General features: G+C 42.2%; 1 protein-coding gene across 2 annotated transcripts; it reads left to right on the top strand.

Moving 5' to 3' along the window:
- The first annotated feature begins 584 nt into the window (after nt 1–584).
- LOC108403268 (B-lymphocyte antigen CD20) lies at nt 585–13,335 on the top strand. 2 transcript variants are annotated; one of them, XM_017670292.3, is made up of 7 exons: nt 585–777; nt 6,144–6,318; nt 6,673–6,792; nt 8,011–8,067; nt 9,605–9,841; nt 10,608–10,670; nt 11,523–13,335. In XM_017670292.3, exons 2-7 carry the CDS (start codon nt 6,160–6,162, stop codon nt 11,733–11,735), a joined length of 849 nt encoding a protein of 282 aa, XP_017525781.2. In that variant the 5' UTR covers nt 585–777; nt 6,144–6,159; the 3' UTR covers nt 11,736–13,335. The 2 variants fall into 2 exon arrangements, with proteins under 2 accessions (XP_017525781.2, XP_017525780.2); XM_017670291.3 differs by having other exon boundaries at nt 587–777; nt 10,569–10,670.
- Nucleotides 13,336–14,292: the final 957 nt, after the last annotated feature.

Genomic DNA, 14,292 nt, shown 5'->3' with positions numbered 1-14,292 from the left:
TCCTCACTTGGTCTGGTGCTGGTGCCGCTCCAGCCCAGACAGAAAAGAGGAGACACAGGGAAACTAGATGGATGGAGGGAAAAAGTGGGTTTATAGGTAAAAGTGATATTTCAGTTTACATCCCCAAATACAGAACTCTTGCCTCAAGCTTCTGGGGATGTGTTCAAGAGCACCAAAATATATTTTTAGGCCTTTTCTGCTAAATCTGACACAAGACATACATGCCAAACTCTAAGTGTGGGCAAATGAGGACAATATCTGGAGCAGGTACCTTAACACTGCCAAGTGTGCAGACTTACTGATTCTTAATGCTCTCTGCCTGGATGCCTCTTTCCCACCTACTCACTCCTCAAAGTGAAGTAAAAAGGTAAAAAGTCCTAACAGACCATCTTTGGAGAATTTCTCGAGCCCTTCTTGCCCTTGGGGACCCACAGTCCACACCTGTTTGCAGGGTGGGGGCTGCCAAATTCTTCTAATTAAGGTAGTGTGAAGTACGCCAGGCAGTCCCCTGGGGTCTTTTCAAGAAGTGAAACCTCCTGGTGAGGCAGAAACTTTTTTGTATATCATTTGGCTCTGGTAAGTGTGTATTAAACCAAAGTAATTGGGGCAAAGCCCAAGGTCGCAGAAGCCACCGATTTCCTGTCACCTGGTATCTATCAGCTATCCCAGGCCTGGCCCATCTCACTCACCCCGAGTACTGGAGAGCCCAGCCGTGGAACCGAAGTCAGCAGCAGGCATCCGCATCAGGCGCTGAGCCCTAAGGCCTTGGAGACTCAGGTAAGGATCAGTCCACTTTGTTTAAATGATTAAAAGTGGGGAAAGGATGAGGCACAGGGTGATTCTGAAGATAAGATTCTCAGCTTTAATTCTAGAGGTTCCCTGGTCAGGTTTCCATAGTGCCACGATTTGAGGAGGGGAGACACCAAGGCTTGCTGCCCACCCACTCCCATAACCACTCTCCGAAGAATGACCCTGGCCCATCACCTGGGAGGCATTCAACCTAAGTGGTAGGCTGCAGCATGCAGATTAAAGCATAGGTATAACCTGCTGGGCTCAGACCTGAGCTCTTCTACTAACCACCCACCCATACAACCTCAGAAGGTCACCAAGACCCTATGTTCCCCAGTTTCCTCGCTTATAAGATGGGAGCAACAGTGACACCCACCGGGTTATGAAGATTAAGTGAGCTAAAACCCTGAAGCTCTTAAAACTGCCTGGCACCAAATAATAATCAGGCACGGCTATAATGAAACTAACTCCATTCCTCCTGCTTTAAATGCTTTTGTCTCCAAAGATGTCCAACTAAATGTGAGTATCCCTAGAGGTTAAGCCCAACATTTTCTGGAGGGGATCAGCGAATACCAAGCTGAGCCACTGAACCCTGCCTCAAATCCATCCCAGAAGCCCAGAGTGAGAACGGGTGCTGGGGACAAGAGGAAGAGCTAATGAAGGGTGACAAGGATGGACTGTAACCATTGCCACTTCCTGAAACCAGTATATAATGTGATCCCCTTTCCTTATTCCCCACAAAAATGCTTGATCTCACGGATGGTCAGGTAGGCTGAAATTATCACCTTTTGGTTTGACATCCTGAGAATCTGTAAACCTTCCCGGAGGAAGTAGTTCAGTTTGACATTTACCGAGCTCATAGTATGTAGACAACCGGTTACGTATGTGACCCTACTAGGACATTCCTTTAAGTAATTTATGCCACCTTAGAGGAGTTACAATATATAACACAAGAAAGAAAGCAGCTGGTGACAAGTAAGGAATGCAAGAGCTGTGGCTTTGAACAAGTCCTTGCCAGGCACAGCCGCAAGCGCGGTGAACGTCTGATAGGGAGTTTGCAAGCCAAGGAAGGGAGGGAGAGCATTTCAAAGTTGAGAGAGTTCAGAGAAGGCCAGACACACGTCCAGGCCAGGGGCTCCAGGGGGAAGAGTGGACACAAGCTTCGGATGTTATGCCGAGCTGCACTGTGGAGTTTGGGGCCAAGAGAATGGTTCCTCCAGAAGGCGACGAAAGATCAGACAAGAGTTCAAGCTCAGAATGAGCATGACTCCAGCAGTGATTTAGGGAGTCTGATCTAGTAACCTAGGGGAGGATGGATTAGCAAAGAGAAAGACTGAAGGCAGAAGGGCAATATTTTTGTGCTTAAACCACTAGAGGAAATGAGAATCAAACTCATGGGGTGACGCTGGAAATAGAAAACTGGTTCACATGCAAGATGAGGTACTTTACAGAGGTACAAAAGCATGCAAACATGGAAGACTATGGAGCTGGAGAGAGATGGCTCCAACTTTTTAAGCCTAGGTGCGAGAGAAACAGAAATAAAGCAATCAAAGGGATGATGCCTGAGAAGAGACAGTGGACTTGGCAGCACAGTCGTTGAAAGAAAGTGGTTCCAGCTGAGTGGCTCTGGCAGAAACTGGTTGTGCAGAACGAAGGAGGGAGTGGTGGTGAGGAAGAGAGTGGACCCACAAGGCTTGAAGAAGCTGGGGTAAATGGGAGGGGAGTCTGGGCAGTAGCTGCAGACACTGCCAGTGTGAAGACGGGGGCCTTGGATTGGGGGACCCTGCAGCACATTAATCACAAAAAAAGGTCCAAGAGTAACAGTCACTCTTTGAGTATTTAGTACTTTATAAATTGCAAATTATCTCATATTCTGAAAATAATACTTTGAATAAAGAGATCGCAAAAGTAGCAAGCAACAGAGCTGGGCCTGCTCCGCACCACCACAGGGTGAGGGACTGAAAATGCAGGACAGGCTTCTCTGAAGGATTCACATCTTGGTAGAAGGAGATGGGCTGAAGAGTACAGACAAAGGGAAAGGAAATTAAGAACATTCTCCCTCAGAGATAAGTGCACGGGAGGCCAGAAAGGATAAAAATGCAAAACTGTTTTGAGTGGCAAAGGAGGAAGTTGAGGTGACAAAAGTTAGGCAGCATTGAACTTCTCAGTAAATGTAATTATTGGACCTAGAAGTCATTATTCAAACCAAAACCCATAAAGGCTGAGAGATCTTCAGTGAATGGACATGGACACAGTGGTGCCTTTCAAAAAAATTAAAAAGATTTGCAGAAGTTGCTGTAATAAAATGGGGGCAGTCTAAGCGGATTTTAACATAGTTTAGTGAAAGTAAAATTCTATGGTTAGCACACTTGGACCAGTGCAGTCAGTAACCTCTGCTAATGTACCAGCTAGTCTCTGAGCCTGACTGTGTGTTGGGCACTGTTCAAGTCATTGTGAACAATTAAAAATAAAATGGTGGGGCAAAACTGCAGGAATCTACATCATCATTAGGAGTAGGTGATCCAGTTATTTATATTCCCATATGATGAAATTTTTCATTTTTCAGTCTACAATGCCTTGAAATAAAAAAACATATTTTAGAGAGATTATTTCCATAAAAAATGAAGTAGAATTTAGAAGCAGGTATGCTTATATTTATAAACTACTGTTTTACAGTAGTATGTGTCAAAGGCTTTGTAGAAATACAGTTGCCATAGTGAGGCATCATTGTAAGAGAAATAAAATATGTCCCCCAGTGGCCTGACTGCCATTAGCCATTGCAGGCATAGCCGGAGCAGAACTTGCTTACATCCAAGCCTTCCCTCACCAGTGATATACACACAGCCTGAGGCAGCTGAAAAATAAGGAGAAATTAAAGCAACAGTAGTCCAGTCTTCTCTTTTTGTCCAGATAACTGATGACCTTTGCTCTTTACATTGTCCTCACTAAAATGAGCCCTCTTGAGAGGCATGTGGTGACTTCCAGCTCATTCCATTCTTACCTTGGGGAAAATCAACTAGCTTCTCTGAGCCTCCATTCACACATCTGCAAAAGGTCAAAATGCCTACTTAGTAAGGTGTTGCGAGAGTTGCAAATAGATACACAATATCCCTGGCACATAGTAGGTGCTTGGTAAACAACTAAGTAACTGCGGTCTAGCTGTGGTGCAGCAGGACGGTCACCAGCCTCAGAGCCATGGTGACTGCCTTCTGGTTTGACTGTCACTAAGTGCAAGGTCTTTAATGAGGCATACCCCATCCCTCGGCTGCAGTTTCCTCTTCTGTCCAATGAACAGAGTGGTTTCTTGGAGGTTCTGACTAGCTCTAAAAATCCTACCAGAATGAGTCTGCAAATTCCTTAGTGGGCCCTCATAATATATTCCTTTTTGTTGGTGGTTTTGTGGGGTGCTTTGTGGTGCAAAGCAGATCCCCAAGACTACATGACATATGATAACCCAGAGCTGGGTCAAAATCAAGTGTGAAGCACCGAATCAAAGCCTCCTCTCTTCCTCCAGCCTATGGCCCAGACAGATATTTTGTTCTCCATTGATGTATAGTCATCCAAATAGCACATCTATTTGAAGGAGAAGGGAGAGGTTCATAGTAAAAGGCTGATTCCTATTCCCGCCGGGGGGCAAAGCACTTGCTACTATAGACACCTTCTTGGGTAGGTCCAAGCCCTCATTGTAAACTTTTAATAGTCATGTAACTTTGAACAAGTTTTGTAATTTTTTTCTGCACCCTTGTTACCTTTTCTACAAATTGAGGGCAATGACTCACCCCTTTGCTAGTCTGTGGGGAGATACCAGATGTGAAACCTCTTTGTAACTACCAAGTGGGTACAAATGTGCAGCCTGGACGGCTCCCAAGCACCTGTGCCGCGGCATCCCTGCCATTGGCCAGCGCTGTGACTGGAGTAGGATAAGCGAACTGGACAGACAGTCTTGGTCTCCAAAGCCCCTTTCATGACTTAAAAGCAATAAAGACAAGACCAAAGATGGGACCCCAAAGAGAGATTTCCAGGACCGGCCCCAGGGAAGACCCCCCAGAACCCATGTAAGTGACAGACATAAACAAATGAAGACCACAAGGAGGCTCCAGATGAAGAAGGCTCAAGTCTTAAAATGTGAGAGCTGGAAAGGGACTTGGTAATAATCCAACTTCAGAAACAAATAACCAGGGATTCTAAGATCAAACAGCATCTGCTACTTTGTCCCTATGTACTACGCACTTCCACATTAACTTATTTCTTACAAACATGTCTGGGAGCAGGGTATTCTCATTTTTCAGATGGAAAAAAAAAGAAACTAAGGCTCCTACAGGTAATAATACTGAGAACAAGAATAGCAACAAAAACAGGTAATTAATTTTTCATACATGGGTGCTTTACATTCATTTATTTCTTCAATAAAATTTACTAAGAAGCTATTGAACTGAGACATATTTCACATACTGAACAAAAAGAACAAGGTCTCTGCTTTGCTGGAATTTATGTTCTAGTGGGGACAGACCAACAATATACAAAAGTAACTAAGGTAATTCTCCACAGTAACCAAGTGCCATGAAGCAAATAAAAAGGGGTGCTGAAAGAGAGGGTACATGGATTGAGCATTCAGGGAAGGCTTCCCAGGAGCTGACATTTGAGCAATACCTGATGAAAAGACACCAACCATGTACCAGCCCACTAAGTCTTCTGGCAACACCATGAGACCAGAATTATTACCACTTTACAGCTGAAGAATGTGAAGCCCAGCTAATGTAAAGATCTGGCCCAGCATTTCACAGCAAACAGAATAACCATGATTAATCTGAGACAATCTGCCTCTAGAGGCCACTCCAATGTACACCTTCAGAGAGGTCGCAGCGTTAGTGGTACAGGGAAGACCAGAATCAGCTGATTTCCAAGGGCAGGCCTCACCACACGCTTGCACGCAGCCTCTGGCCCATCACAATGGACAAGAGCACAGAAGCAAAGGACAAGGACAAATCAATACAAAATATATTTTCCAATATTAAAGCATCAGAAAAGCATCCAGGATGAGAGACAAACAGGAAATGCAGATACAGGAGCATGGTGTTCCCTACGAGGTAGAGGATGCCCCAAATGGGGTTGTCAAGAACACTGGCAGGGCTCCCGGGGCCCATCTATCCTTGCCTGAGATGCCCCCTCCCGATTCTGTCCTAGAGCCTGGCAGGAGGCCCTGCCTCAGCTCCAAAACCACTGGGGAGAGGCCATTTCTACTCTCAACGACACCTACAGACAGGATACAAAGAAAAGTATTCAGATGCAACTAGCTAAGATTGCCCAAAATCCCAGTCTCTCTCTCCTCATTTTATTATTTGTTTTATTCTTAGGAGTTTTGAAGGTAAAATGACAACACCCAGAAATTCGATGACTGGAGCTTTCCCAGCAGATTCTGTGAAAGGCGCTGCTGCCTTGCATCCTGCCCAAAGAGTGATTCCCAGGAAGACGTCTTCAGTGGTGGGCCCCACACAAAGCTTCTTCATGAGGGAGTCTAAGGCTTTAGGGGTAAGTCAGATGCCCTCTATTCCATACCCCAGGACAGTCTAGCCTACAGGAGCAGATGTTAGCAGCCCACAGTGGGCCAAGTCTGGATGTACAGAGAAGTCACATGGTGACCTTATGTGGCCTGCATCTTTAGGGGTCTCCCATCCCAGTTCACCATCAGCATCCCAGGCATATCTGCCTTGGAAATGCCCCAGTGGTAGGCTAAATGGATCTCAATAACACAAAGGTCTTGGCACCTCACCACTTCCTTTGGGCATTTTACACAGCCTCAAGTCAGGAGCCGGGGCTTCCAGCCTTACCTTTGCTGACTCAATAATTTTCATATCACCCACTTGCACCCCAATCTCTCCCCAGGCTGTGCAGATTATGAATGGGCTCTTCCACATCGCCCTAGGCAGCCTCCTGATGATCCACATGCAGGTCCACACACCCATTTGTGTAACTGTGTGGTACCCTCTCTGGGGAGGCATTACGGTAAGTAAAAACTAATAACCTCTTGGGAACTGATAAAGACAAAAATGTTAAAAAGCTCCACAGCAATATACCAGATTACTTCTGTGTTGAGGGAAGTGTATGAGTAGGAAGTAGGTTGTCAAGTTAAAGTAATTCAGTTCAAAGAGAGGTTGACTAAACCGAGCGTGAATCCCAGGGTCAGGAGTCAGTAGTCATGCTTCACGTGAATTCAGAGAAAAATGCCCTACATGGATCCATAATGGGAATAAAGACTGTTCAAAGCAGTACTTCTCCAAATCAGTAGTGGTGTTGGAGGGGAGGGGTAAACACTTGGACTGTACACTGCTGGTGTTCAGAAAGCAAGAAGGAGGAACGCATCCCACTTGCTCCCACCCGGTCCTTCCTCCCTACAATTCCGTTTAGTTACTATTGCACACGGTAAAATTAATCCCATCCCAAAAAAATCTCCTTTGGTTTACCAGCAGAGGAGTATTCATGGCTGTTTGGTGTATGTTTTCCAAGCTTGTAACCCTGTCTGGATATGGTACAGGGCAGTGATTTTGACATCACCATTTCACTTTCGTAATTGCTACTACGAAGAGGAGTCCAAGATTAAAATTTTCACAACAAGGAGAGATGGATTAAAACAAGGGTGTCCTCCACGTTATAACCTAAATAGCAAAAAAGGAAAATGACAAATAATCACTGTCACTTCCTGGAGTAGCCAACATTTTAACGGAGTGCCTGTGACATTCAGGCCAAGTATTTCCTTTTACATCAATTCATTTTCATTGGCATCAAGGTCATTTAAATCACTGTGAACTCCAAAAAGCAGTTCCACAAATTAAAACAAAACAAGAAAGGAAGGATGGAAGGAAGGAAGGAAGGAAGGAAGGAAGGAAGGAAGACCAAAAATAAAACTTTTCAATTCACCGTGTATTAACTGACATGGAAATGTGAGTTCTGCTTTTCTGGCTTATTATCTTCCTACTCACAACCCTCCCATTGGTTGAATAAAAGGCAGAGATTGAATGTAGTTGGGCCTGAGTAGAGGAGAAATACAGGTGCTGAAAGTTGAACAAATCAAATAAAAATGGCTGGATGGCTTAGTGAAAGTGGTTAGAAGTGTGGGTAGTTTTTTTGCAACCAGTTCTCAATGTTAAAAGTGATCTTTCTCACTCTCTGCTCTTCTCCCTTCTCTCTCACACCCTTCCCCTTCCACAACCTCTCTTTTCACAGTTTATCATTTCTGGATCACTCCTGGCAGCAGTGGAGAAAAACTCCAGGAAGAGTTTGGCAAGTAATCATATGTCCTTCTTCCCCACACATCAGAGAAATATCTTTCTCAGATGAAAACAAGAACCCTTGAGGACCTTTGGAATCACAGCAGCATTGAATGCTCTTATCCCTGAAAAGCAGAAGACTCTCTACAATGCTGTTGTGATTTTATTCATAAAAGCCTAGCAGTGAGATATACCTGAAATATTTCTATGGCAACACATTGAAGGCAGATGGATGAGAACGCTTACAGTCTTATGGATGTCAATGCTGTGTTAGACTAATGACCTCTTTGAAAGCCATGTCATTTCTCTCAGATCACCATCTAAGAAAACTGACTAATCAATGTTGTGATTGACTTGAGTCCTAGTTAACCTTGAGCTGTAACCTTGAACAAGTCAGTTAACTTCTACGTACCTCTGAGTTTTCACCTATGAAATGAAGACAACAGTCCTTGCTACCCTATGAAATTGTCATGAGGAGGAAAAGGAAAAACACATGAAAGTGCTTCCGAGGCTATAAAGAATTAAAGTGGTCTTGTTCCCATAACCCCTAGGGATACATTCACACTCAGGAAGAGTGCCCCATTCTGTATGGGTCAAGAGCTCACCAGCAAGTTTCCTCCAACTTTTTATGTTTACTAAGCTATTAGTAATTTGAGTCACGTCCAAAGTCAGTGAGGAACTGAGTGGATTGAAATGGCTCCTCTCTACAGGGAGTCTGACAAACTCAGTTCTTGGGGGGAAAAAACTGTTTAGGAATATCAAGTTGTTTGACTCTCCAAATACAGCCAGTCCTCACCTGCCACCTGTAGGTCAGATAGCCAGAGATGAAATATATGCATCTTAAAATAACTGTCAATAATCCCATACCATTACGGCACTTATCACATGTTTTCCTGTTGCAACCTTTTACCATCCCTGCAAGGCAGAACTCCCACACTGATATCCCCCTCGTAAGCTACCCAGAGGCCTCGTCCGCATGGTGTTCTGCACATCCACAGGGAGTAGGTGCTGCTGCTCTTCGCGGCTGTTTGTTTCCGCGTGATAGAACAGACCGAGAGGGTTCCAGCTGCTCTTTCCCTACCTGTGCCCACAACGCCATCCTGCTTCACTGTGACGGAAGAACGCCCTTCTCTCTCTCCCCTCTATCTCCTTCTGCAGACGGGCAGAATCTGAATACTATCAATCTTCATTTACTCAACAAATACTTACTGAATGCCTCCTAGGAAGTTGGTGGTGGCAGTGGAAGGAAGAGCAAGGGTGCAAGACACAAGAATTAAGGATCATTCCTAGGATTTTTTCATGATAAATTGGTTGGATGGTTATGGCAAATAAGATGGGAAGACTGAGAAGGAAGTAGTTTATCAGAGGAAGAGGAAGGTGTTGATTTTATAATGGCAAAGAAACTACAAACAACTGAGAGGAACATGACTGTGTGACTCAGCTGTTATACATTTGTGAGTCAGACGAATAGGATCTGGAATTCCTTGCTGGCTTATGTCCTCCAGGAGGAAACCAAACTAACTAATGAATCTTTGTGCTCTCTTTTTCAGGTCAAAGGGAAAATGATAATAAACTCATTGAGCCTCTTTGCTGCCATTTCTGGAATAATATTTTTGATCATGGACATATTTAACATTACAATTACTCATTTTTTTAAAATGGAGAATCTGCACCTTATTAAGGCTCCCATGCCATATATTGACATACACAACTGCGAGCCAACTAACCCCTCTGAGAAAAACTCTCTAGCTGTACAATATTGTGACAGCATACAATCTGTGTTCTTGGTAAGTGTGAAACGGGATTTCTTTTCTGGGAGAAAGTATGGCATTTTTATTATGAACATCAATTCTGGATCCAGACTGTTTGCATCTGCTATTTATTGTCTGTATGGCTTTGGCCAAGAATTCTAACCACATTCTTCCTCAATGTCTTCAATGGGAAAGATATCAGTACTTATCTTGTAGAGCTATTTTGAGGGATGAGTCAATATATTCAAAGCACTTAGAAGAGTGTCTGGTACACAGAAAGTGCTATAAAAGTGTTTACTTTAATATTAATTATTAATATTATTATTAGTGGTACTATTATTACTAAGATGAACACTGAAGAAGTACCTCAGTTATTATGACACCTTTTATTCCAGTGAGATTTTAGTGTACAGTGTGAAGGGAAAAAGCGCATCTCCCTAAGTATGGAGAGGTTTCCTTGGCTGTGATACCACACCACCTAAAGCTGGATTATTTTTTCCCACATAGAATTGATTCTTCAGCTAACTGTATATAACTGCCTTGTTTTCTAGCAGCAACATGTATTAATCATCTGTTGTATGCCAGGAGTTATGCTAAAGGTGAGAGTTATAAAGATATCAGTAGTTCTTACAGCTAGTCATTAACTCACCTAAAAAATCGATCTTTTCATCATTTACTTTTAGTCAACAGTCTTTTCCTGAGCACCAACCATATTCATTAAACCATTATTACATTTTCACCCCATTTTTCTGTTGTTCTTCAGGGCATTTTTGCAGTGATGCTGATATTTACCTTCTTCCAGGAACTTGTCACAGCTGGCATTGCTGAGAATGAATGGAAAAAACTGTGCTCCAGACCCAAAGCTGTAAGTAACTGCCGCTCTGCCCCCATCCTCCTCTAGAGGAATCACCTCTACAAAAGATCATTTATGGAGACTTAACCTATGAGACTTTGAAACTGGGAGCTTTGTGAAAAAGGGTCTTAGAATATTTCTGGAAAACAAAAAATACCTTGTGTCTTGAAATTTGAAATAAGTCTAAAGGTTAGATGGAGGATACAGTTTTGCAATATGTGCACCCTCTCACTAACCTGGAGTTCTGCTTGATTTCAGCCATCCACCTTGACTTCACTATTCCACACTTGATGTGTAAACGTAGGAAGCCTGAAGGTTGAAGGCTGATTAAAGCCACCAGTTCTCCCCTCTTCCCCCAACCAACACACCTGTTTCACCTAATCCCTCTTCCAAAAAACATAGGTTTGAAGAGACTCAACTGGGAGACAAGAATATCCCAGTGATCGAGCTATTATCAACTGCTTCACAGCCACAGAATTTAGATTTAAAATTGAATTTAGAAAGTATGACTAATACCTTCATTTTGCAGATGAGGAAAATAGAACTAGAGAGAAAATGATTTTCCAAGGTTATACCCAATAAAGGCAAATCAAAACTGGAATCTGAATTCCTCTACTATTGCAGTTTTCTTTCCCCAAATACCGTGTGATCATTTCCAGGCAAAGGGGCAAATATCTCAAAGTTTTGATAAGTGATTTGGTAAGAATTTGATCACTTGGGAAATCAACCCCAGTATCTGGGACACATAGGAAATAATATGAGTATCATAAAAACTAGGAGGTCTTTGATAACTATTCATAGAGATTGTTGAGAAATGTGCCAATGGTCAAGATCAAGGACAGTTTGTTTAATTTTGTGTTCTAGAATGTAGTTCTCCTGTCAGCTGAAGAAAAAAAGGAACAGTCCATTGAAATAAAAGAAGAAGTGGTTGAGCTGACTGAAATATCTTCCCACCCAAAGAATGAAGAGGACATTGAAATAATCCCAGTCCAAGAAGAAGAAGAAACAGAAATAAACTTTCCTGAACCTCCCCAAGATCAGGAATCTTCACCAACAGAAAATGATAGCATCCCTTAAACTTTTTTTTCTGTTTTCTGTTTCCTTTTTTTAAGCATTATTGTCCAAAGCTTCCAAGAGACATATTCACCCCCATTTCTTGAGGCACTCCATACATATCCTCCCAATCTCTCTCTGTCTCTCCATGGAGTGACCGCAGCCCCCAGACTCCCTCATTCAGAGAACACAGCCATTGTAGCAGACTGTGTCATCATGATTCTTGTTTGGAAAGCTTTCTTTCATTCAAAAAGGCAGACTAAGTATTGCAGAATGTGATTTCCCACTAGCCTTTTCCTTGGATAAGATGTAGTAGTAATAGCAGTAGTCATCATTTTTCTCATTTCTTCTCTCCCCAACAGGAAGATGCTGTACCTGATGAAAAAGATAAATGACAGCTCCATGCCTTCCCTAAACCACCTTTAATTTCCTCCACACCTCCATTTCTGGTGGAGTCCCTTTTGTGCCATTGTTTTAAAGAAAGTAAAAAATAGTACCAAGATGCAAAAAGGAACCTATTCCATCTATCTTTCTAAGAGACTGACGCTGGGGCACTTTCTCAGAGCCCCCTTACCCCCCCGCCACCGCCATTCCACTATGGAAACTCTAACTGGCCAACATTCAGCCCTTTCTTTGTACAAACAGCACAGCTTATACCTGGACACGCCTCTATCTGTCTTAACTTTCCGTAAGACCTGCCCTAGACTCTTGGTTTCACTGTCTACCTACTTTCAGCCTTTAGACAGGAAAGGAAAGAAAGAAAAATGTTATAAAATGAGTACCCAATCTCAAATGATAATCAACACTTGGCATTTGTAGATTATTTTCAATTCAAATGTATTTTACTAAATAATTGCACTTGATCTTCTAATGATCAAGAGAAAGATCCTATTTCATGGATGATCTAAAGAGGCTAAGCAACTTGTAAATAAGTACAGGTGATTTGTCAATGGTTACAGCAAGTAATTTTGAGAGCCTTGTTTCATATCTGGATCTTCTTACCCAAATCCTGTCGTGTTTGAAATAACCAAATTGCCTATCTAATGCCTGTTTACTACAAAGCAAAGCCACCAGGTTTTAACAAGTACCTACTCTCTGACCAGCATGAAACAGGTTGAGAAAGACACACAGGAGAGTCAGATATCAGGTTTTACTGCTTGGGAATAAAAAGACTTAGGCATTCACAACATTTGGAAAACTACTGACATCATTAATATATAATTAGGTGTTAGATTACATAATGCAGACACTAAGTGCTATTGATGTTCCAGAAAATAACATAATTAGTTACAATGTCAAATCTCAGGCAACAGCTACCCTACTTCTCAATTCCTGTTCACATTCAGATATACCAGCATCCTATGCAGAAAGAATGTCCACTTAGAAAGATGTCACTACAATCTATCAATTACATTTGAGCATTTTCTATATGTTGCATGCTCCCAGATTCTGGCAGGTATATAGACTATGTAACTTCCACTTTCTGTGATATTTCCACCTTGTAAGGAACCACCAATGGAACATATTCCCTGTAATTAGAAAAAAAGCAGGTAGGACATTTCTCAGTCTTTGTAAAGCCCTCAAAATCAGCTTTAAATGAATAAAACTGTATTTGTATTCTTGTCTGCAACAGATGATTCCAACATGGTGTCTTCCCAGACTTCCCTTTTATAACATCAGACCATGCAAGGCTCCTACAGCCTTACGCTCATATTCACATGACCCCAGTCTGGGTTTGAATTGTGAGGTGTAAGGACGTTGACTATTCATATCAGTGTATCCTCACACGCACATTCCCAAGGATGTTCACGGAATAGGTCATTAGTAACGTATTCCTCACACTCAATCTTCAGAACGTGACTGAAATATATGGCAGGCACTCCTGCCTTGAAACAGAGGAAAGGGAAGAGGACATGACAATGGAAGACTTGCGGAAAAAAATTAATGAGAAAACCTTCAAAACAGATCTCACGTCTATCTTATTTTCTCCACTTTTGAAGTATATGAGGATCCCTTTCCAAACCTTTGGTCTCCTTAAGAATTTAATTTTTATTCATTTTTATGATCTCGAATAATTACTTTCACTGACATCACATAACTCCTTATAATATAAGACACCCTTAATGTCTACTGTTAAAGAATGAACATCCTTGCCATGACTTTCTCCCCAATTATGCTTTTGGTGATTTATTCATAATAGGGTGACTGACCATCCCAGTTTGTCTGGGACTGAGAGATTTCCTGAGATTCAGGACTTTCAATCAGAAAACCCAACCAAATAAGCCAGAGGCAAACTAGGATTATTAATCACCCTAGTTCATAACTGTCACTGTTAATATGTTTCTTATACTTAACATTATGTCACAAATGTTTTTCCTTATTGATCTATAATTCTCATAAGAATTATTTTTATTACAACTAGCACTTCATTGAATCCATATAGAATAATTCAACAGCCCTCTATAATTGGGTACTTAGGGTATTTCCAATTCCTTTCTTTTTCTTTTGCAAATTGCTTTTAGAGCTGCAGAAATCATGAGCAAGATACACATTTCCTCTTCTCATTATTCAAAATGTGGCC

The sequence above is a fragment of the Manis javanica genome, unplaced genomic scaffold (assembly GCF_040802235.1).
Source record: "Manis javanica isolate MJ-LG unplaced genomic scaffold, MJ_LKY HiC_scaffold_25, whole genome shotgun sequence".
NCBI lineage: Eukaryota > Metazoa > Chordata > Mammalia > Pholidota > Manidae > Manis > Manis javanica.
The sequence above is the reverse complement of the archived record's forward strand: the minus strand, read 5'-3'. Positions and strand labels throughout refer to the sequence as shown.